The 25908-nt window shown below is 44.0% G+C and overlaps 1 protein-coding gene and 1 non-coding gene across 2 annotated transcripts in view; both read left to right on the plus strand.

The window, feature by feature from the left end:
• The first annotated feature begins 222 nt into the window (after positions 1-222).
• Positions 223-297, plus strand: Trnat-ugu (transfer RNA threonine (anticodon UGU)). The gene has a single exon. It is a non-coding gene; the product is annotated as a tRNA-Thr (tRNA).
• Positions 298-4505: 4208 nt separating this feature from the next.
• LOC126195466 (uncharacterized) overlaps positions 4506-25908 on the plus strand; it is a 229110-nt gene continuing 207707 nt past the window's right edge. The window contains exons 1-2 of the mRNA XM_049934094.1: positions 4506-4617; positions 15827-16032. Of these exons, the coding sequence (XP_049790051.1) occupies positions 4506-4617; positions 15827-16032 (318 nt within the window). The remainder of the gene's footprint in view (positions 4618-15826; positions 16033-25908) is intronic.

Genomic DNA, 25908 nt, shown 5'->3' on the forward strand with positions numbered 1-25908 from the left:
GTGATGCTAACTGGGGTTATACTAGAGACACTACCCAACACATCTGTGCAAAGCTTTATCGGATTTTCATAGTCGTTTCCATTTCGCGACCGATCGGAGCTTACTTTCTGAACGCCCCTCGTATTAGGCGCACTACGAATGTAGTGGTGTGGACATGTTGGGAATGTGGATCTCACGGGGAGCGTGCAAGGGATAAGTCCCTGCAGACGCACTATCCTCTGTGCCCTCGGTGGCTCAGATGGATAGAGCGTCTGCCATGTAAGCAGGAGATCCCGGGTTCGAGTCCCGGTCGGGGCACACATTTTCAGCATGTCCCCAGTGAAGTATATCAACGCCTGTTTGCAGCTAGGGTGTATAATTAATTATCATTTCATATATATATATATATATATATATATATATATATATATATATATATATATATATATGTATATAAGGTATCGAGAAGAATAAAGTGTCGATAATTGAGATAAGAAATACATTAATCGACACTCAAAGACGTATGAATGAATTAAGACTGCCAGTTTTATTGGCATACAAACCAAGATGAATTTGAACAAATTAAAGAATGAGAACCGAAACGAAGAAATAATTAATTTGATTTCGAAATTTGACGAAGAGACAATTGCTTTTATACAATATCACTTGATAACTTAGACAAATGGACTAGTTCTTTTAATAAATTTCAAGTATCTGATTGGATGACGCTATCCGGAACCCCAGATTGGGTGATTATTGAAAACACTATTATAAACATGACTAAAAAGGCGTGGGGATTTCAGGCAACAATTGTTTTCAGGAATATATGTACCTGAAGAGATATTTAGAAACTTATCATGTCTCGGAAGAATGGAAGTCTAAATACTCCGTGGAAGAGAGATGTATTTACTTTCTTAAGGAAACGGAAAATCCTTAACGCCAATGCCACCTGCTAAGTTCATGCGAGTATTTGTTTTCTATTCCCGCACACAACGCCACTGTGGTATTTTCGCTGATGGCGGCCCATGGAACTGATGGAAGAAATCGACTTCTGCCAGGGACTGTGGAATCAATCTTACAGTGTCACTTGAAGTACAACCAGGCTTGCATGGAGTTTTATTAACAACTAAAAGGGAAAAAAGACTTTCTGAAAAAGATGAAACCTTCCGAGAAATATGGTGTACCAACTACTCATGCCGCAACAAGTTACACGTAATTATGCTCTAAATAAAAAAAATTATTATATTAAATAAATGTTTACTTCATTTCTACACCCCCATATCCCGAAGAGGAACCAGATAAATGCCGGCCGCGGTGGTCTAGCGGTTCTAGGCGCGCAGTCCGGAACCGCGCGACTGCTACGGTCGCAGGTTCGAATCCTGCCTCGGGCATGGATGTGTGAGATGTCCTTAGGTTAGTTAGGTTTAAGTAGTTCTAAGTTCTAGGGGACTGATGACCTCAGATGTTAAGTCCCATAGTGCTCAGAGCCATTTGAACCATTGGTTTGCTTATTACTGGACTTAAAATTGTCTTAATTCTTCTCTTTAATATCTATAAAAAAAAGCACTCCGTTGTCAGGCCGCGAGTGGCCTACAGGGACCATCCGGCTACCGTGTCATCCTCAGTGGAGGATGCAGATAGGAGGGGCGTGGGGTCAGCACACCGCTCTCCCAGTCGTTATGATGGTATTCTTGACCTCTCCTCAATTGGCATCACGAGGCTGAGTGCACCCCGAAAAATGGCAACAGCGCATGGCGGCCTGGATGGTCACCCATCCAAATGCCGACCACGCCCGACAATGCTTAACTGCGGTGATCTCACGGGAACCGGTGTATCCACTGAGACAAGGCCGTTGTCCCGTTAGTATTTATAGTGGTCCTAATTTATAATTCCTTCGTATGTAGTCGTTTGCATAGAGACATTCTGATTTGAAAGCGCATTACTTTTGCGTTTCTCGAGAGTTATATGGTTTGAAAAAATTCTAAATTTTTCCATAAACGCTCTGCATTTTGCGTATCCTTCCATTTATGGCAAAACTTCTATATCTATTTTTCTTGTATTACGTCTGTAGGTACTTTAACTTCTTGACCTTTTCTGTTTGATTACTCTATGCGTAATTTTTGGCACATTTCTCATGTAACCATTAAATTTTCATTTTCTTTTTCTACGGATAATCTTTAACCTGCTCTACTGATTGTTAGATCCATAAGGCATACATTTTTGAATATACTAGATTTCAAGAAAATACAGATAAATCCTCTGGAAACGCCAAACAGGTTACTTGAACGCATTGTTCCTTCGCAGTTATGAGTTTTTACTAAATGTTATACAGAATATTTCTTAATTACGTGTCTCTGAACTTCTCAATGCATGCGGTTTTAATTGTACTTTTTGTATCACTGTTTTGCGTTACAGTAAAGCTCGTTCGTCTTACTCTGATCTTACCTTATCGAGTGGCATAGTTTATTCTATTATGAAATGCATTCGAATATTGTTTAAATATTATAGAAAATATTGGTTGAAAACAGTCTTGGATCATGTTTTAGTTTTTTTTTTATTTTTTAACGATGCGTTTCGCCTTATTTAGGCATCTTCAGGTTACCTACGTAGAAAACAGAGAACAAATACATCAATTTAAAAGTCGCGATCGCGTTGTGCAGACTTGGATAACCTAAAAACATGTATAAACAGATCAAATGCTGAAAGAGCAAATACCTTAATTTGGTATTTCTTAGAAGAATCCATTAGTCAGTGTAGCCAAAGGGCATCGTCGAATAAATCAGGCCAAATCGCCTTCGTTAAAGTCAGTAAAAACTAGAAATATAAAATAGTAAAATCAGATAAAAATTCACCAGTGATCCGATACTCAGAAATGCAAACATATTGCCGAAGCCTTATAATAAGGCCTTACCTTTTCTAGATGGACGCGAGTGACACCAAGATCTGCATAATGCGTTCCCGTACACAGGAGCGAGTAACAGAATAAAATGGGGGCTCAGGTAGTAAGCATAATGCACCACAGCGTCGTGTGCTAGTCCTGAAGTCTAATACAGAATCACCTCAATAGGTGGCGCTGCCACGCAGCAGTGATAAGAATGAGAGATCGTAAACTGGATATACATACCTACTAAAACTTTATAAATGTAATGCACATAAAATATTGATAAGATGGAGTTACTATGGGTACCACCTGTGCAATAGCTTATCCTAAAATTTTGCCGAAGTAAAATAGAAATGAAGGTGGTAAATTTAAAATGAGAAAACAATCTGTATAATACAACACACAGATGCAGTACATAAACAGATTTTACGTATCGTATACCACTGGAACGAGAACCTTAAAAAAAAAAACACATGATCGTAATTTCAGATACAGAGGCTCCCCATATAACATTCAATAATGCGCGCTTCTGAAATAGATGTATTTGTTCCCTGTTTTCTATTTTCTATGTTGATAACCTGAGGATGCCTAAATAAGGCGAAACGCGTCGTTGAAAAATTAAAAAAAAAACAAATTAAAATTGCAGTCAAGACTATTTATAACCAATACTGTTAAGCACTGGTTTGCTGTGTGCCACATATTGATTAGAAGAATTTCTATTATGGAAAACTTTAACACAATAATAGTTGACGACGTAGACTTTTTAGATGCTTTCATGTGGTTGTATACACTTGCAAATTCAGAGCAATCAGTAACTGGACTATCTTAAATTACATTTCTTACGTAAAATTCAGTGAAATACACTGAGAAGTCATGGGATAGCGATATGTACATATACAGATGGCCGTAGTATCGCGTACACAAGGCATAAAAGTGCAGTGCATTGGCGGATGATAGAATGAAGCTGTAGCAGCGTCAATGAAGCAAACGTACAATCACGTAAGTAACGTTTCTCTATGACGTATCCACATTTTTGCTGGATGAAACACGAAAACACTGTGAGAATATTAATGCCGATCAGAAGGGAATTTGTTAGAAATGATTTAATCTTCTCTGATAATAAGAGAGGTCGCTTACTTTTCACTGCCGTAATATTTATTCCGTTTTTAACATATATTCAGTTTTAATTTTGATGTAACACCTGCTTCGCATGACTGGAAAAAGGATGAAAAATGCATCAAAGAAGGATTCAGGTAATGTTGGCAGTGTCACGTTTGTAGTAGATAGGATAAATACTGGAGGATTTTTATCGCCGATCTCGACAGACTCTATCAGAATTGGTCTGATCTTCCGGTGTTATTAAGAGAGATATCTCTCGCTCTGTTGGTTTCCAAATTTGCTTTCCACTGTGGTAGCTTTTATTCGGTTTTTAGTTTAGACACGGATTTGCTCTCCTGCGATGAGAAGCGGTCAATATTTGTCGTCACGAGTAATTTGACTCGGACTGCGCAGGTGGCTCTGTATCAGCGACCGCGCGAAAACTGTAACGCGATGAAACGACTGCTAGTGTAAACGCCGCAAATTTGGGGTGATCGCACGGTTTAGGGGGGAAATGGGAGGGGCTCGGAGGGGGTGTAGGGGTGGGATGCGCGGGAGCTCTCAGCAGGAACGCGACGCCCCGCCCGGGCGGGTGCTGCACGACAAATTGCCGTTAATTGTGCCCTCCAGTCGCTCTGCGCAACCGGACGGCCCGGCAGGTGGCTGGGTACCCGCAAGTTCCGCCTCATCAGCGCACAGCACTCATTAACACCGCCATGGAACTACGAGTGCGTCATCACCATAATATTACCATGATAAAAACACGCCCGAGTGGCGGGGGAATGGGGGTGGCGGGGAGTGCCGTAGGCCTATCGGGGGCGCGCGCCAAGTGCTCGGTCGCAGCGAGTTGTTAGGGCTGCGTGCGTTAATTAGTGGCCGGACCGCGAAGAGCAATCTGGATTAACGACGTTAGGCCTTCGTTACGCTGCGGTTGTGTCCGGCGCGCCGCTGTTTCAGCTGTGGCCGGGGGGGAGGCGCGGCGGACTCTGCCGCGGCCCACGGGGGAGTGTTGGTAGCACTGCGCCGGCGAGGCGACACAGCCTCCCTTTTCTGCAACTCCTGCCGGGCAGAGGGCACTCGCGCGGGCACCGGGCACCGGACGGCGACGACTCGTTTCTGCCTTAGCGGGAGTGAGATGGAGAACCGGCCGACGCGTGTGCCGAGGGAGCGAGAGAGAGAGAGAGAGAGAGAGAGAGGAAGAGGGAGAGAGAGAGGTGGAATTAAGGACGAGTTGTGTGTGGAGACCAGGCCGTGTTCTGTCAGCGCACTTGGATTACTCGTTCCCTCTGCTGGCCCAGTGTGACTAACGACTTTGAAGTAGCGACACGGACGCGCTCGTCTACAGGATGCCATTTTGTGCCCGCGCGCTCGCTGTTCCTCTCTACAGTTCCTGCTTTCAGGGATAATACTTTTCACTGGGGAAAGGAGAGAGAGGGGGGGGGGGAGGGGGGCGGAGGAGGAATTTCGAGTTACTTACAAGGAATATGATTTTCTGTTTGCTTGTGTCCACCATCCGACCTGTTTTCTCGTCTGGACTGGTTAAATGTCTCCTGTAGATAGTGTCGGAAGTTCGATGCGGCTTTTCGCGGATGATGCTGTAGTATACAAAGAAGTTGCGGCATTAGAAATGGCTCTGAGCACTATGGGACTCAACTGCTGAGGTTATTAGTCCCCTAGAACTTAGAACTAGTTAAACCTAACTAACCTAAGGACATCACAAACATCGATGCCCGAGGCAGGATTCGAACCTGCGACCGTAGCGGTCTTGCGGTTCCAGACTGCAGCGCCTTTAACCGCACGGCCACTTCGGCCGGCTGCGGCATTAGAAAATTGTAACGAATTACAGGAAGATCTGCAGCGGATAGGCAATTGGTGTAGTGAGTGGCAGCTGACCCTTAACATAGACAAATGTAATGTATTGCGAGTACATAGAAAAAAGGATCCTTTATTGTATGATTATATGACAGCGGAACAAACACTGGTAGCAGTTACTTCTGTATGATATCTGGGATTATGCGTGCGGAACGATTTGAAGTGGAATGAGCATATAAAATTAATTGTTGGTAAGGTGGATACCAGGTTGAGATTCATTGGGAGAGTCCTTAGAAAATGTAGTCCACCAACAAAGGAGGTGGCTTACAAAACACTCGTTCGACCTATACTTGAGTATTGCTCATCAGTGTGGGATCCGTACCAGATCGGGTTGACGGAGGAGATAGAGAAGATCCAAAGAAGAGCGGCGCGTTTCGTCATAGGGTTATTTGGTGAGCGTGATAGCGTTACGGAGATGTTTAGCAAACTCAAGCGGCAGACTCTGCAAGAGAGGCGCTCTGCATCGCGGTGTAGCTTGCTCGCCAGGTTTCGAGAGGGTGCGTTTCTGGATGAGGTATCGAATATACTGCTTCCCCCTACTTATACTTCCCGAGGAGATCACGAATGTAAAATTAGAGAGATTCGAGCGCGCACGGAGGCTCTCAGACAGTCGTTCTTCCCGCGAACCATACGCGACTGGAACAGAAAAGGGAGGTAATGACAGTGGCACATAAAGTGCCCTCCGCCACACACCGTTGGGTGGCTTGCGGAGTATAGATGTAGATGGCGCCACTTTTCAGCCCACAGTCGCCATTTTCTTCTGTCTTGACTTTCAGCAATTTTCATTTTCATGGCTCCCATTGTCTCCCCACATCGTCTTGGCAGTCGCCCCCCCCCTCCCCTTTCCCCGGTCCATCACCACCATCTTTCTTCCGCTGGGATAGCATCCATCGTTGCATCTCGTAGTCTGTCTTCATTCCTCCTACTCACATGTCCAAACCGAAGCAGGAGTCTTTGTTTGATGCTGTCACAGATACCCCTGCCCCTTTCATCCTTTGTCCGGTTACGGCCAGTAGTGAACACCCATCCACTATACGTGGCTGTAAGAGGACATACGGGCATACAGCTCCATTCAGGAGTCTGTATCATTAAAACAGAATCAGCAACCGTCCCCCCCCCCTCTCCGCCCCCTCGTACACTAGCTGTCAAAAGAGTCAATCAGCACGTTCGCAAATGACCGTTGCTATGATATACCGAAATCACGACGATGCCAGTATTGACAGATACATCAATACAATTATATCTCAAACTATTGTCACACACAATATTAAGTTCACAAATGTATAGTTTTGTATAGTTTCTATTAACGTTCAAATGGTTCAAACGGCTCTGAGCACTATGGGACTTAACATCTGAGGTCATCAGTCCCCTGGAACTCAGAACTCATTAAGCCTAAGTAACCTAAGGACATCACACACATCCATTCCCGAGGCGGGATTCGAACCTGCGACCGTAGCGGTCACACGGTTCCAGACTGAAGCGCCTAGAACCGCTCGGCCACAATGGCCGGCTCCATTAACGTATTGTTGTTCATCGTCACTAAACTATGTTGCAACAATTTCCTCGCATAGTGTTGTCGAATGCTGTTTGCTAACTTCTTTTACAGATGTAACAGTATACAGATAACAGTCATCATAGCCGAGCCAAAACCGCTACAGACAGAAACTTGGAATTTACGGAGGGTGTTGCTCTTATACGGTAGGCGTCGTTTAAGAAGGAATTTTTTGACATTGGATCCCTAAGGTGGTGAAATAGTGGATGAAGGGTTTCTGAAATTATGTCGGCATTTATGCGATTTTGAAGATAGACTCACCAAAACTGGTATTTGGCTTCACGGTCAAAAATAAAAGAATACGTGTTTCAGTATTTTTCAAAGTTTAACCGTATGGGAATGAGATAGTGGATGAAAGTTTTCAAGGAAATATATCATTTTTAAAGCTAAATCTACGAAAATTTGTATTTGGCTTCTCCGTTAGAAATGAAAATACACGTGTCACTAATTTGGGAAATTCAGCCTCTATTGAGGTGAAATAGGGTATCAAACATTTTATAAAAATATTTCATGGCGAAAGTGTGTTTAAAGCTAAATCTTCACGGTAAATGTTAACAGCCAAACATTTGCAGGGCAACGATTTATTGAAATCCTTGACCACGATTTCGGTATATCTAAGTACACCTTCATCAGAAGCAAAAATGCACCTGAACAGGAAGACACCTTCATTAGCAAGACAAAAAACTTTTAGTTACTTACTAAAATCACATCCTGCAGTAGAGATGCATAAAACAACGGCGCCAAAGCGCGTCGTCAGTAGTTAAAGTTAAAATATCACCTGTATCTGTACTTGTAATTACTTCGTTAATTTTCATTGTTACTTAAAGCTATAAGTGCTGGTTTTTTTCTGTCTCAATTGTGTAGCTAAGTTTTCTGCTAATGAAGGTGTCTTCCTGTTCAGGTGTATTTGTGCTTCTGATGAAGGTTTATTTAGATATAACGAAACCGAGGTCAAGGATTTCAATAAATCTTTATCCTGCAACTGTTTGGTTGTTATAATTTACCGTGAAGATTTTCAACAGTTGTTCAGCCACGTTTAAAATTTTAAAGCTAAATGTTTGGAAACTGGTCCTGACACGCAATGTTTGTTGACGGCGGTAGAATCGTTCGGCAGTCAGCTTCAAATGCTGGTTCCCTAAATTTCTCAACAGTGTTCCCGGAAAATAACGTTGCCTTCCCTCCAGGGATTCCCATTTGAGTTCCCGAAGCATCACCGTAACTCTTAAGTGTTGTTCCAACCTACCGGTAACAAATCTCATAGCCCGCATCCTGAATTGCTTCGCTTTCTTCCTTAAGTTACGCCCGGATATTTAATGAACGTGACTGTGTCAAGCGAGACACTAATCCGAACATGACGGGTTTGTTCTTCCTACTCATCCCCACTAACTTACATTTTTTCTAGATTTAGATAGACTTGCCATTCGTACATCAACTAGAAATATTGTCTGATTCATCTTATACATCTACATCTACATTTATACTCCGCAAGCCACCCAACGGTGTGTGGCGGAGGGCGCTTTACGTGCCACTGTCATTACCTCCCTTTCCTGTTCCAGTCGCGTATGGTTCGCGGGAAGAACGACTGTCTGAAAGCCTCCGTGCGTGCTCTAATCTCTCTAATTTTACATTCGTGATCTCCTCGGGAGGTATAAGTAGGGGGAAGCAAAATATTCGGTACCTCATCCAGAAACGCACCCTCTCGAAACCTGGCGAGCAAGCTACACTGCGATGCAGAGCGCCTCTCTTGCAGAGTCTGCCACTTGAGTTTATTAAACATCTCCGTAACGCTATCACGGTTACCAAATAACCCTGTGACGAAACGCGCCGCTCTTCTTTGGATCTTCTCTATATCCTCCGTCAACCCGATCTGGTACGGATCCCACACTGATGAGCAATACTCAAGTATAGGTCGAACGAGTGTTTTGTAAGCCACCTCCTTTGTTGATGGACTACATTTTCTAAGCACTCTCCCAATGAATCTCAACCTGGTACCCGCCTTACCAACAATTAATTTTATATGATCATTCCACTTCAAATCGTTCCGCACGCATACTCCCAGATATTTTACAGAAGTAACTGCTACCATTGTTTGTTCCGCTATCATATAATCATACAATAAAGGATCCTTCTATGTATTCGCAATACTTTACATTTGTCTATGTTAAGGGACAGTTGCCACTCCCTGCACCAAGTGCCTATCCGCTGCAGATCTTCCTGCATTTCGCTACAATTTTCTAATGCTGCAACTTCTCTGTATACTACAGCATCATCCGCGAAAAGCCGCATGGAACTTCCGACAAAAATGGGTTCAAATGGCTCTGAGCACTATGGGACTCAACTGCTGGGGTCATTAGTCCCCTAGAACTTAGAACTAGTTAAACCTAACTAACCTAAGGACATCACAAACATCGATGCCCGAGGCAGGATTCGAACCTGCGACCGTAGCGGTCTTGCGGTTCCAGACTGCAGCGCCTTTAACCGCACGGCCACTTCGGCCGGCCGAACTTCCGACACTATCTACTAGGTCATTTATATATATTGTGAAAAGCAATGGTCCCATAACACTCCCCTGTGGCACGCCAGAGGTTACTTTAACGTCTGTAGACGTCTTTCCATTGATAACAACATGCTGTGTTCTGTTTGCTAAAAACTCTTCAATCCAGCCACACAGCTGGTCTGATATTCCGTAGGCTCTTACTTTGTTTATCAGGCGACAGTGCGGAACTGTATAGAACGCCTTCCGGAAGTCAAGAAAAATAGCATCTACCTGGGAGCCTGTATCTAATATTTTCTGGGTCTCATGAACAAATAAAGCGAGTTGGGTCTCGCACGATCGCTGTTTCCGGAATCCATGTTGATTCCTACATAGTAGATTCTGGGTTTCCAAAAACGACATGATACTCGAGCAAACAAACATGTTCTAAAATTCTACAACAGATCGACGTGAGAGATATAGGTCTATAGTTTTGCGCATCTGCTCGACGACCCTTCTTGAAGACTGGGACTACCTGTGCTCTTTTCCAATCATTTGGAACCCTCCGTTCCTCTAGAGACTTGCGGTACACGGCTGTTAGAAGGGGGGCAAGTTCTTTCGCGTACTCTGTGTAGAATCGAATTGGTATCCCGTCAGGTCCAGTGGACTTTCCTCTGTTGAGTGATTCCAGTTGCTTTTCTATTCCTTGGACACTTATTTCGATGTCAGCCATTTTTGTATCCTCCTACAGTCACTAGACTTCGACGGTGTACCTTACACCACAGCATAACCAGCGAACAACCGCCGATTGCTGCTCATCCTGTCCGCCAAGCCATTTACGTATTCCGTCCCTCTCCAATGACCCCTTCATCGACTGAATGTTACATTGTAAGCTACCTGCATCCATGACTCCAGAAAGGACTCACGCTGGGCCACCAAGGGCGTCTGTTCCTATCGTGTGTTTCTTCGGTCGCTGCAGTGCAACATGTCGCGGAGAACGGGCTCGGCGTCCACAAAAGAAACTCTTGGCAACGGGTATTTTTCCACCCTGTGACCTCAACTCGTATCTTGGCCACGCCCATCAGCTGTATTCAATTCTTTCCGCAGTGGTTCGACTTGTGCGATGTTTTCTGCCCCGTCCCCGAGCTCACCCCTTGCGAACAACCAGTGCTGGCAAGTAGCGGTGGCTATAGTGCGTCTCCATGGCGACGTGCTTGGGTGGGCGGATGGTGGCAGCTTCACCAGCTGCGGTCGCCGAGGTGACAGGGCGGCGGCGGGCCTCAAATTTATCCCGTCTGGCAGACGGGAAGGCGGAAAGGAAGGGAAGGGAAGGAAGGCCGCGTTGTTAAGGTCACGATGACAGTCGGGGCTCGTACCGATCGATGGCCGCTTCCCGTAATAAGCTACACAGCCGCGCCGCCTGTTTGGCTGCACGTCACACTGCCTTCAGACTCCTCATACCCCCGCATATTGCCAAACGGGCAGTGCAGCGTGCCTCTACCATGAGACGTAAGGCGCCTTCCTTTCCCTATCGGCTTGTGTGTATGAGGTGTTTTTAATTACCAGAAGTTGATCTTTTTAATTACCAGAAGTTATCCACTGTAATACTGTGGGACCCTGATATATCTGGTTGTTACTGTCACCTTTCAATGATCCTCGAGAAAACGCGAATACTTTATAAATTCCAGGACAATCAAAGAGATGCTGTGACCAGTAAAAGATAGCCTTGGTCTCGATGTTTCTGCAATTTATAAAATAACTTGTGAATGTGACACTAGATACATTGGCCATCTGGCGTTACGTCTGAGCAACGACATGCCACTGTGGATGTCTGAATGAACCGATAAACGTGATCACGTGAATTTAATTACAGCTGCCCTGCGATGGATAACTTAGTCAATTAAACTAATTAAACAATGGTGGCCCTAGCATAAAAGAAACGTGGGCGCCGTAACTCAAAAAGATGATGAAGATAAGGAGTTCGTCAAACTATTCAATGAAACAACGATCACTTTAAAGCCCTATTTGTTACGCGGAGGTGACGAATGGCATGGCATATCTTCTGACACCGTGTCGAGCCTCCCGTTTCCCGGCGTAGTGCCGCAGCTCTACGTGGTACGGTCTCAACAACTCGTAGGAAGTCCCCTACAGAAATATTGAGCCATGCTGCCCACATGGCCGTCGGTAATTGCCGAAGTATAGCCGGTGTAGAACCTTATGCACGAACTGACCTCTCGGTTATGTCCCATATGTGTTCGATGGGATTCATGTCGGGCGATCTGGGTAGCCAAGTAATTCCTCGAATTGTCCAGAATGTTCTTCAGACCAATCGCGAACAATTGTGGTCAGGTGACATGGCATATTGTCATCCATAAGAAGTCCATCTTTGTCTGGGAACATGAAATCAATAAATGGCTGCAAATGGTCTCCAGGTAGCCGAACTTAACCATCTCCAGTCAATGATCGCTTCAGTTAGACCGGAGGATCAAATCCATTCCATGTAAACAGAGCCCATAACATTATCGAGCCACCACCAGCTTCACAGTGCCTTGTTTACAATTTGAGTCCGTGGCTTCCTGGGGTCTTAAGCACACTCGAACCCTACCCTCTTACCAATTGAAATTGGGACTCATCTGACCAGGCCATGGTTTTCCAGTCGTCTAGGCTCCAGCCGATATGATCACGAGCCCAGGACAGGTGATGTTGGCGATGTCGTGCTGTCAGCAAAGGCATTCGCGTCGGTCGCCTGCTGTCATAGCCAATTAACCGAAATTTCGACGCGCTATCATAAAGGTCACATTCATTGTACGTCCCACATTGGTGTCTCCGCTTATATCACGCAATGTTGCTTGTATGTTAGCAACAACAATACTAGCCAAACGCCGGCCATTGTGGCCGAGCGGTTTTAGCGCTTCAGTCCGGAACCGCGCTGCTGCTACGGTCGCAGGTTCGAATCCTGCTTCGGGCATGGATGTGTGCGATGTCCTTAGGTTAGTTAGGCAAAGTTCTAAGTCCAGGGAACTGATGATCTCAGATGTTAAGTCCCATAATGTTTAGAGCCATTTGAACCATTTTGTACTACCCAAACGCCACTACTTTTGGTCGTTAAGTGAACGCCATCGGCCACAGCGTGGTCCTTGGCGTGGGGTACTGATTGAAATCTTGTATTCTCAACGCACTCGTGACACTGTTGATCTCGAGATATTAAATTCCTAAACGATTTCCGAAATGAACTATCCCATGCTTTTATCTCCAACTACCATTCCGCATTCAGTGTCTGTTGATTCCCGTCGTATTTTCATAATCACGTCGGAAACCTTTCCACGCGGATCAAATGAGAACAAATGACAGCTCTGACAACGCCCCGTCCCTTTAAACCTTGGGTATGCGACACTGCCGCCATCTGAATATGTGCGTGTCCCCGTTCCATGACTTTTGTCGCCTGAGAGTATTATGCGATACATCTACCTTTTGGGATTACGCCATCAGTGAAGCAGTGAAGCGTGCGTAATAACAGTTTTAACCGGGCCAGTGCCTATACCTTAAGTAGTGAATAGAAACGGCTGCCTGGTACTGAAAGACAGCAGAGGAATAAGTGAGTCATCCAACATCTAACGAGATCAGTATCGCTGCAAGTCATCGTCAGTCACAGACATCGACGTAACCTCTGATAGCATTTTGAGGTTCCATGTGTACGTGACGTCTCAATGACGTAATCTGGCCAGCTGAAGTACATAACAGCTTACTGAAATAACTCCTCAGGATGACGACGGAGGAATTCAAGACACAAACCTGTCGCGGCAAAGACCCTGTGAAGCATTTCTTCGTGGAACATACGCAGTTTGACACTGTCAAATGGAGCGTTTGCAGTGTTATGGGAGGTCCTTCGACCAGCTCGGGATTTTGACGATTTACCGCTCCAGTTGGATAGAATTTAGCGCAGTATCCCTCAGCAGGACGTCCTATACCTCTAATAATCAATGTCAGGCCGATAACTGATGCGTAAGAGCCAGAGGTGGACCAACGCGACATTTATTTACTAAATTTTTTTAGCTCTTTCTCTTGAATAATTTCACCAATTTTTCTGAAAGTGCAATCATTAGTTTGTTCATCACGTGTACCGATTTCCGTCCGCATCAGATAATTCCTACGTGGTGCATATCGTTCTTCTTATTTACTTATTTTTTTTTCCCGTAGAGTGTATTTGCCGTGACCTGTATTAGTTCTATAGTTACATCTACATCTACATCCATACTCCGCAAGCCACCAGAAGGTGTGTGGCAGAGGGTACCTTGAGCACCTCTATCGGTTCTCCCTTCTATTCAAGTCTCATATTGTTCGTGGAAAGAAAGATTGTCGGTATGCCTCTGTTTGGGCTCTAACCTCTCTGATTTTATCCTCATGGTCTCTTCGCGAGATATACCTAGGAGGGAGCAATATACTGCTTGACTCCTCGTTGTAGGTATGTTCTCGAAACTTCAATAAAAGCCCATGCCGAGCTACTGAGCGTCTCTCCTGCAGAGTCTTCCACTAGAGTTTATCTATCATCTCCGTAACGCTTTCGCGATTACTAAATGATTCTGTAACGAAGCGCGCTGCGCTGCGTTGGATGTTCTCTATCTCTTCTATCAACCCTATCTGGTACGGATCCCACACCGGTGAGCAGTATTCAAGCAGTGGGCGAACAAGCGTACTGTAATCTACTTCCTTTGTTTTCGGACTGCATTTCCTTAGGATTCTTCCAATGAATCTCAGTCTGGCATCTGCTTTACCGACGATTAATTTTATATGGTCATTCCAGTTTAAATCACTCCTAATGCCTACTCCCAGATAATTTATGGAATTAACTGCTTGCGGTTGCTGACCTGTTATATTGTAGCTAAACGATAAACGATCTTTCTTTCTATGTATTCGCAGCACATTACACTTGTCTACATTGAGATTCAATTGCCATTCCCTACACCATGCTTCAATTCGTTGCAGATCCTCCTGCATTTCAATACAGTTTTCCATTGTTGCAACCTCTCGATATATTACAGCATCATCCGCAAAAAGCCTGAGTGAACTTCCGATATTATCCGCAAGGTCATTTATATATATATTGTGAATAGCAACGGTCCTACGGCAGTCCCCTGCGGCACACCTGAAATCACTCTTACTTCGGAAGACTTCTCTTCATTGAGAATGACATACTGCTTTCTGTTATCTAGGAACTCTTCAATCCAATCACACAATTGGTCTGATAGTTCGTATGCTCTTACTTTGTTCATTAAATGACTGTGGGGATCTGTATCAAACGGCTTGCGGAGGTCAAGAATCACGGCATCTACCTGGGAACTCGTGTCTATGGCCCTCTGATTCTCGTGGACGAATAGCGCGAGCTGGATTTCACACGATCGTCTTTTTCGAAACCCATGCTGATTCCTACAGAGTAGATTTCTAGTCTCCAGAAAAGTCATTATACTCGAACATAATACGTGTTCCAAAGTTCTACAACCGATCGACGTCAGAGATATAGGTCTATAGTTCTGCACATCTGTTCGACGTCCCTTTTTGAAAACGGGTATGACCTGTGCCCATTTCCAATCTTTTGGAACGCTACGCTCTTCTAGAGACCTACGGTACACCGCTGCAAGAAGGGGGCAAGTTCCTTCGCGTACTCTATGTAAAATCGAACTGGTATCACATCATGTCCAGCGGCCTTTCCTCTTTTGAGCGATTTTAATTGTTTTTCTATCCCTCTGTCATCTATTTCGATATCTACCATTTTGTCATCTGTGCGACACTCTAGAGAAGGAACTACAGTGCAGTCTTCCTCTGTGAAACAGCTCTGGAAAAAGACATTTAGTACTTCGTCCTTTAGTCTGTCATCCTCTGTTTCAGTACCATTTTGGTCACAGTGTGTCTGGACCTAAGGTTTATGATGGATTTGCTGGATGTGAGCTAACATTTTTGGGCGCGGCTGTTACAGGGACACGGGGCCTGCAGCTGGTGGAGGTGAGGATCCCGATGCACACGGTGCTGCACCAGAACGCGCGCCTCGAGTGCCACTACGACCTGGAGGGCGAGTCGCTCTACTCGGTCAAGTGGTACAAGGACGGCCGCGAGTTCTACCGCTTCGTGCCCAGGGACACGCCGCCGGCGCAGATCTTCCAGCTGCCCGGAGTAGTCGTCGATGTGAGTACAAGATCGACTGCCATTTTGTCTGTTATTCTGGTGCATTCCTTTTCTCCACTATTCCTGGTATCTTGCTGGCCGCCTGCAGTCCCATGGAGGTGGCATGCAACCAAATTCAAATAGGCATGAAGCACACTATGTGCTTGGATGTGCAAATGACTAAAATTACCGTTCAGCCGAAAAAAGGAGATGGGAGTAATGCGATCTACAGTCTGTGCAGGATGTGGCAGAAGACACGATCGGAAATGTTTAACGTTATTGTATTGAAACAAGAAGCAACGTGGAAGGCAAGCAGCAACATGAAACGACTTCCTAGCTCTCTAAGAATTTGCATTTACAGGAAAAGATGTATGTAAGAATGGAATGACACAGAAACTAATATACTCACATACCTCTTGCGTATTTCAAGCTCTGTCTGAGTGCTGACCATAACTCTTAGAGTTGGATTCGCTGACACTTGCGTCTGCTTGCCCGGCGCAGCCTCTCGGGAGCGGTCATTCTCAGGCTACGGGTAATCCCATCTTTCAGGTCTTCAACGGCAGCTATAAGACTTGAGAAAGTATTTTTCTGTAAGAAGAACCAAGTTAATGATAGCACCTTCTTAAGTCTGGGCTGCTGGACGGCCATTTAACGTACGAGGGCAGTTCAATAAGTAATGCAACACATTTTTTTTCTCGGCCAATTTTGGTTGAAAAAACCGGAAATTTCTTGTGAAATATTTTCAAACATTCCCGCTTCGTATCGTATAGTTTCATTGACTTCCGACAGGTAGCAGCGCTGTACGGAGCTGTTAAAATGGCGTCTGTAACGGATGTGCGTTGCAAACAACGGGCAGTGATCGAGCTTCTTTTGGCTGAAAACTAGGGCATCTCAGATATTCATAGGCGCTTGCAGAATGTCTACGGTGATCTGGCAGTGGACAAAAGCACGGTGAGTCGTTGGGCAAAGCGTGTTCATCATCGCCGCAAGGTCAAGCAAGACTGTCTGATCTCCCGCGTGCGGGCCGGCCGTGCACAGCTGTGACTCCTGCAATGGCGGAGCGTGCGAACACACTCGTTCGAGATGATCGACGGATCACCATCAAACAACTCAGTGCTCAACTTGACATCTCTGTTGGTAGTGCTGTCACAATTGTTCACCAGTTGGGATATTCAAAGGTTTGTTCCCGCTGGGTCCCTCGTTGTCTAACCGAACACCATAAAGAGCAAAGGAGAACCATCTGTGCGGAATTGCTTGCTCGTCATGTGGCTGAGGGTGACAATTTCTTGTCAAAGATTGTTACAGGCGATGAAACATGGGTTCATCACTTCGAACCTGAAACAAAACGGCAATCAATGGAGTGGCGCCACACCCACTCCCCTACCAAGAAAAAGTTTAAAGCCATACCCTCAGCTGGTAAAGTCATGGTTACAGTCTTCTGGGACGCTGAAGGGGTTATTCTGTTCGATGTCCTTCCCCATGGTCAAACGATCAACTCTGAAGTGTATTGTGCTACTCTTCAGAAATTGAAGAAACGACTTCAGCGTGTTCGTAGGCACAAAAATCTGAACGAACTTCTCCTTCTTCATGACAACGCAAGACCTCACACAAGTATTCGCACCCGAGAGGAGCTCACAAAACTTCAGTGGACTGTTCTTCCTCATGCACCCTACAGCCCCGATCTCGCACCGTCGGATTTCCATATGTTTGGCCCAATGAAGAACGCAATCCGTGGGAGGCACTACGCGGATGATGAAGAAGTTATTGATGCAGTACGACGTTGGCTCCGACATCGACCAGTGGAATGGTACCGTGCAGGCATACAGGCCCTCATTCCAAGGTGGCGTAAGGCCGTAGCATTGAATGGAGATTACGTTGAAAAATAGTGTTGTATAGCTAAAAGATTGGGGAATAACCTGGTGTATTTCAATGCTGAATAAAACAACCCCTGTTTCAGAAAAAAAATGTGTTGCATTACTTATTGAACTGCCCTCGTACGAGATATGTTGCACCCTGTTAAAGACGACATTGCTCTTCGAGTGTCCGGCGTGTACGGTGTACCCTGTGAATGAGGCAGTATGTATATCGGACAAACAATTCGCACGGTTGCGGAGTGTTGTACTGAGCACAAACGCCATATAAAACAAAGGTAGCTTGACAAGTCGGCCATAGCGGAGCATTGCCTAGAAAACGGACATAAAATACAGTTCGAAAATACAAAAGTGTTGGCTCATGCATCTATATATTGGTACTCTGTTATAAAGGAAGCGGCCGAGACTCGTTTAAACAACAACAATTTCAACAGAGACCAGGGGTACACACTCAGCAGGGCATGGGGGGTGGGGGGTGGGGGTTGGGGGTTGGGGGGGGGGGGAGCGTTGGACATCGAAAGAAAGCAAAGACAGATGCGCGACGCTGGAGCGGCAAATGTGGCGCCTGCCCCTGCCGCCACCTGACGTCACCGGTGCCGCCACGAGCAAGCAATGGCTCCGCTAGCTGCCCGGGTCGACTTGGCTCGCGCGCCACATTGGGTCTATCTGATTGGCTGCTGATGATGTCATCATGCCTATATAAGCGAGAGGCTGTAGCAGCCCCGGCAGTCAGTGAACTTCTGACGACGAGGGCGGAGATGGTCATCGAAAGCTCGACGATTTTATTCGAATTGACGCGACTTGAAAACCGAGAACGTTTTACTCCTGTATGCTGTCGCGAAAGACTCCGAGGACAAAGAACTAACCTGTTAACACCACAAGACACGGTTCTAAGAGGCTCAAAAAAGTTTCATTAAAACCGCAAACAACGCTACCATATACTGTCAAGTGAAGTTCATTGCGCCGGCACCAAAAATCTACTGCTGCCACATACACATAAAACTGTCTGGATGAAAATCTTCAGAACAAGTAAATGGAACCGCCGGAACCTAGGTAGAAATTTCCCGAAATAGGAAATCAGTGAAGAACTAGAAATACGTTTGAACTCTTATAGCAGTAATTACTTGTTGGTCTCTTTTATTAGTTGGACAGCTCTAGTTTCCGTTGTTACTGTGGGTTGATTTCCGAACGAAAATTTCTATCTAGGTTCCCGCAGTTCCTTTTAGTTAGTCTGACAATCGGATTTTAATAGAGGCGGTTTTGTGCGTAACGTAACCATGGCAAAACACGTTACTTTGAAATATAAAATAAGTCTGTAACAGTGACAATTTTGTTTTTGTTATTGAATGTAATGAAATAGAATTCCACAAAATGTTCCTATTCTCGCATTGCTAAAATAACTTTTCCTTGCACAAACTAATAAACTTTTCTCAAAATTGCTCGCACTAGCAACTTCCCGTCTTAACACATCCCAATCTCCTACTTGAACAAAATTCGTTCATCAACTGTCACTCTCTTGCGTTCGTAAAACCTTTACACAGATGTCATATCTTTTTCTGCCGAAGTACGTAGACAGTATACACAGGTCCATTGCAAATTTTATTGCATCTCAAACATAACATCAGCTAACATAACATTGCTTCGAAAATGGTTCAAATGGCTCTGAGCACTATGGGACTTAACAGCTGTGGTCATCAGTCCCCTAGAACTTAGAACTACTTAAACCTAACTAACCTAAGGACATCACACACATCCATGCCCGAGGCAGGATTCGAACCTGCGACCGTAGCAGTCGCGCAGTTCCGGACTGCGCGCCTAGAACCACGAGACCACCGCGGCCGGCACACTGCTTCGTTACGTGTTAATACACACATATCACAAGACACGAGAATGCTTTGAAAAGTTTGCAGCATCACCACCAAATGCCACTCTTAGCGGAACTACTTTTCCACGGGTCGTTCTTTATGAGAAAACACATGATGCCTCAACGCTCTATGTAGAACATCTCCGGTGCGGATGTCTCCCTGTTGTTCCCGTTTAGCAATTTATCGAGCTGGAAAAAATCGAGATTCTAGCACTGATTAAGTACTTTGTGAAGGAATGCATGAAAGCAAAGGAGATTCATGCCGAGCTGAGCGCACTAGGTCACTTTTCTCTTTAGTACTCAACTGCTACCAAGTGGAGAAACCAGTTTAAATCTGTTCGGACACGTTAGATGTTGACCCGCGTAGTGGTTGGCTAAGATGTGCCACTACCCCAGAAATTATTGCAGAAATGCACGAAACGGCTTTGGAGTATCGCCGACTGAAAGTGCGAGAAATTGCTGGAGCCTTATGGTAGTCATCTGAAGGCGCATCTTATTTTAATAGTCAACTGGGTACGGGAACATTATTTCTAGATGGGTGCCGCGACTCTTAACGGAGGATCAGAAAAGCATCAGAACTGTAATGTCCGAACAATGTTTGACGCTTTCTCAGTTACGCCAGTACGTGACTTAGCAATAGCGGTAGGAAGGGTTGGCCATATACTGATCACGTATCCCACCATCATGGATCGCTGATCGTACTGCCCTGCAGGCAAAAGTTGGCCAGTCGAAACAGGACAAAGGGCTTATTCGTGAGTGATTATGTTCACGTTTACTGATGGCAATTTTAATGAAGCGAAATTTTTTCAACGAGGGAATAAACGTGATAAGTAGTCTATAAATATCCAGCAATGCTAAAAAGCTGCTCAATACCCCAATAAGTATTGTACAGTTGGGAAGAGTTCCCATAAATTACCTCACACTACTGACTTCTAACGAAGAAAGCTTGCTACTGGAGGTTTATCACAATGTCAGGACTGATTATAAGTGATACTGAAAGAGAAAAGACGTCTTGAAAAACAATTCTAATTCAGTGTTTTACTCCAACATTGTTGTTTGAAGTTAAATATGGGAAAGTGAAGCGGAATCAACTCTAAGAATTGGACGCTACTCCATTGACGTACTCTCCAATGGATGAAGACCAAAAGTCAGACACCTGCGTTAAATGCAGCACAAAAGGGGAACAATATGATCACTAGCTGCTAGCCATGGTTATTGTCTTCAGTAGCCTACTGTGACACATTCTGCAGATCTGCAGTACGACGATTCTACAGCTAGGAAATAGAATATCTGGTAAAATACCGCACGTTTTTCTGTATCAGCTGTTGTGGTCATAAGCGGGAGCTGTATGTTAGTAGACGTGCAATGAATGTTTATAAACCAGTAATTAATGTCTTGTAAAATAACAGATGTGTCCAATAAATCAGCTTTGTGCCAGCTAATAAACGAAATAATTCAATATTCTATTCCGAATAATGAAGCTGCCTCCGCCTGCGCGATAAAACTTTGCGCTCCCGGGTCTGTCAAACTGTTTGTCACTCACAACGCAACGAATTTCCATCCCGTTTTAGACCACTAATAAATCTCTATTGGCTCGTGAGATTTTATATTCATTTATTATGCTTTATTGTCCCCACTAGTTGGTTAAATCACAGACATAATTAAAATTTGTGTTGTGAAATACCTCACTAAAACCATCGTGAACAATAAAACAATATTTTTCTATAATTTTTGTTTTTGTCATGTTACTTCTTCAAAAGGAAACCGTCATCGGTCTACACACTAAACCTAGTAACAGTGTTCTTTATTAAAAGAGATTACGCAGTAGCCTGTATCTCGAAAGAACGGAGTTAAAATTTACTTTTATACCTTCTCATGTAAGTTTTAAGGAGAGTCCATCACTTCTGATGAATACCAGGACGGATCCTTATACAGCCAAGGGGTGCCCCCTGCATTTGTCCTATTCGCATTGAGCAGCACTGAATTGGTAAAATTTAGGAGTACAGCATACGTTGAACTCCAAACTTAGTTTATTATCTTTTAGTATGCCGCCTAGTGAACATAATGAATCATTACTGAAGCAATTTGTAAATTGTTCATGTTGATCTGCTCGACAGTTTGAAGATTAGAGTTTACTTCGGAGGGGACATCTAGAATATTACACTAGTGTTCTAACAGAAAAAAAAAACAGAAGTTCAAATGCCGTTCTCAACTTTGACTTAGTGTACTTATTTAGTATTCATTCAGCGTCTGCAAGGGGATGTTTGGGTTGATTGTTGGTGTAGTCTTCAGTAAAGAAACTGGTTAGATCCAGCTCTCCATGCTATTCTATTCTGCGCAAGCCTCTTCACCTCCGAATAACTACTGCAACCTACATCCTTCTGAATGTACTTAGTGTATTCACCTCTTGGTCTCCGTCTACGATTTTTACCCTCCACACTTCCCTCCAAAGCTTAATTGGTGATCCCTTGGTGCCTCAGAACGTGCCCTACCAACCGATCCCTTCTTCTACTCAAGCTGTGCCACAAACTCCACTTCTCCCCAATTCTATTCAGTACCTCCTCAGTAGTTACGTTATCTGCCCATCTAATCATCAGCATTCTTCTGTAGCATGACATTTCGAAAGCTTCTACTCTTTGCTTCTCTAAACTATTTATCGTCTATGTTCCACTTCCATACGTGGCTACACTCCATACAAATACATTCAGAAAAGACTTCCTGACACTTAAATCTAAATTCGATGTTCACAAATTTCTCTTTTTCAGAAACGCTTTCCTTTCCATTGCAAGTCTATATTTTATATCCCCTCTACTTCGACCATGATCAGTTATTTTTCTCCTCAGATAGCAAAACTCATTTAATACTTTAAGTGTCTCATTTCCTAACCTTATTCCCTCAACATCACCTACATTAATTCGACTACATCCATTAACTTCGTTTTGATTTTGTTGATGTTTATCTTATATCCTCCTCTCAAGAAACTGTGCAAATCGTTCAGCTGCTCTTCCAGGACCTTTTTTTCGTCTCTGACAGAATTACAGTGTCGTCGGCATACCTCAAAGTTTTTCTTTCTTCTCCATGGATTTTAATACCTACTCCAAATTTTTCTTTTGTTTTCTTTACTTCTTGCTCAATATACACATTGAATAACATCGGGGATAGGCTACAACCCTGTCTCACTCCCTTCCCAACCACTGCTTCCCTTTCATGCCCCTCGACTGTTATAATTGCCTTCTGGTTTCTGTACAAATTGTAAACAGCCTTTCGGTCCCTATATTTCATAACTGGCACCTTCAGAATTCGAAAGAGAGTAATACAGTCAATATTGTCAAAATCTCTTTCTAAGTCTACAAATGCTAGAAAAGCAGGTTTTCATTTACCTATCCTATGTTCTAAGATAAGTCGTAGGGCCAGTATTGCCTCGCGTGTGCCAGCATTTCTACGGAATCCAAACTTATCTTCCCCGACGTCGGCTTCTACCAGTTAGTCCATTCGTTTCTAAAGACATTGTGTCAGTATTTTGAGGCCATGCCCTATTAAAGTGGTAGTTCGTTAATTTTCACACCTGTCAACATCTGCTTTTTTGGGATTGGAAATATTATATTCTTCTTGAAGTCTTAAGGTATTTTGCTGTCTCGTACATCTTGCTGACCAGATGGAAGACTTCTGTCACGGCTGTCTCTCCCAAGGCTATCAGTAGTTCTAATGAAGTGTTGTCTACTCCTGGGGCGTTGTTTCGACTGAGGTCTTTCAGTGCTCTGTCAAATTCTTCACGCAGTATCATATTTTTCATTTCATCTTCAACCATGTCCTCTTCCATTTCCGTAATATTGCCCTCAAGTACATCGCCCTTGTATAGACCCTCTATATGCTCCTTCCACCTTTCCGCTTTCGCTTTTTTGCTTAGGACTGGTTTCCCACCTGTGCTCGTGATATTCATACAGATGGTTCTCTTTTCTACAAAGGTCTCTTTAATTTTCCTGTGGGCAGTATCTATCTTATCCCTAGTCATACATGCTTCTACATCCTTACATTTGTACTCAAGCCATCCCTGCTTAGCCATTTTGCACATCCTGTCGATCTCAATTTTGAGACGTTTATATTCGTTTTCGCCTACTTCACTTACTTCATTTTTATATTTTCTCCTTTCATCTCTGAAATTCTGTATTTCTACTAGCTCTCGTCTTTTTACTTATTTGATGCTCTGCTGCCTTCACAACTCTTCTCTCAAAGCTACCAATTCTTCTCCTACTGCGTTTCTTTCCCCTGTTCGTGTGAAACTTTCCCTAATGCTCTCTCTGAAACACTCTATAACCTATGGTTGTTTCAGTTTATCCAGATCCCATCTCCTTAAATTTCTACCATTTTGCAATTTCTTCAGTTTTAAGCTACAGTTCATAACCAATAAATTGTGGTTGGAGTCCACATGTGCCCCTGGAAATGTCTTACAATTTTAAAACCTGGTTACTAAATCTCTGTCTTACCATTATATAATCTATGTGAAACCTTCCAGTGTCTACTGGACTCTTCCATGTATACAACCTTCTTTCGCGATTCTTAAATCAAGTGTTCGCTACGATTAACTTATGTGCTGTCCAGAATTCTACCAGGAGGCTTCCTCTTTCATTCATTACCCTAAGGTCCTATTCGCCTACTATTTTTCCTTCTCCTACAATCGCATTCCAGTCCCCCATGATTGTTAAATTTTCGTCCCCCTTCATTATCCGAATAATTTATTTTATCGCGTCATATATTTCTTCAATCTCTTCATCATCTGAGGAGCTATTTGACATATAAACTTGTACTATTGTGGTAGGCGTGGGCTCCATGTCTATCTTGGCTACAATAACGCGTTGACTATGCTGATCGTAGTAGCTTAGCCGCGTTCCTATCTTTTTAATCATTATCACACTTACTCCTGCATTACCGTTATTCGATTTTTGCATTAATAACCCTGTATTCACCTTACCAGAAGTCCTCGTCCTCCTGTGAACGAACTTCAGTAATTCGCACTATATCTAACTGTATCCTATCCACTTCCCTTTCAAAATTTTCTAACCTACCTGACCGATTAAGGAATCTGACATCCCACGCTCCCATCCGTAGAACGACCGTTTTATTTCTCCTGATAATGACGTCCTTCTGATTAGCACCCTGCCGGAGATCCAAATGGTGGACTATAGAAAAGTCCCTGCCAGTAGCAGGAACTGAACCCAGGTTCTTCACACGATGATCAACAGTGCTCGTCACTTACTGAGGCGGATGGTTTCTAGGAGACGTGATCAATGACGAATAGGCTACAGGCAATAACCTGACAAAAGAGACACATCAATTAGTAGAGTAGACAAAGGGAGAAACCCTCTTTCCATTTAGGGCATAACAATTACATCTATGAAACGTTAGCTTTCTCTAATTAGCGGAAATGTTTTATAGTTAACCCGACTTATGAGGTTTTTTACGTTCGTGTCTACCCAAATATCAAAAAGTCTGGGCTGTTCGGCTTTTGTTAGGCCTTTTAACGACCGTGTAGAGAACACACAACTACGGCCATTCCAAGCTAATGACGTAAGCGCGGGCAATAACCATAAGGAGAAATAAGGAGATGCATCATAAGGATATATACACGTATTAAACAGTGCCCTATGTTTTTCTTCATAGGCCGAGCGCGCTTAACACACAATGTCACAACCACGCCATGCGCAAAGCGAGCGAGACGAGAGTGGAATGTCACGGATTACTTCAGTCTTAAATTACAATGTTGTTCAGACGCACACGAATGTCTGAAGGACAGCATAGTGTAACGTACGGTCACCGTACAAACACAAACATTGTAATAATCAGTGATATATGCTCCATCGATCGAGACGGGAGACGGCCTTTTAAACACGTCAAAGCATGTGATCACAGTGGTGCCTTCGAGGGATGATCTAGAAAGGGGCACTTGCTCCCGTCCATAGCACACATAAGGGCGTCAGTGTGACTGTGTTGTTATGCAGCGGTGATTTTAGATTGAGAAGTTCATCTGAAGAAGTATTTGAAACACTGGTTGTGGCTTATTGGCTCTGAGCACTATGGGACTCAACTGCTGTGGTCATCAGTCCCCTAGAACTTAGAACTACTTAAACTTAAGTAACCTAAGGACATCACACACATCCATGACCG

The sequence above is a fragment of the Schistocerca nitens genome, chromosome 7, assembly GCF_023898315.1.
Source record: "Schistocerca nitens isolate TAMUIC-IGC-003100 chromosome 7, iqSchNite1.1, whole genome shotgun sequence".
In the NCBI taxonomy this organism is placed as follows: Eukaryota; Metazoa; Arthropoda; class Insecta; order Orthoptera; family Acrididae; genus Schistocerca; species Schistocerca nitens.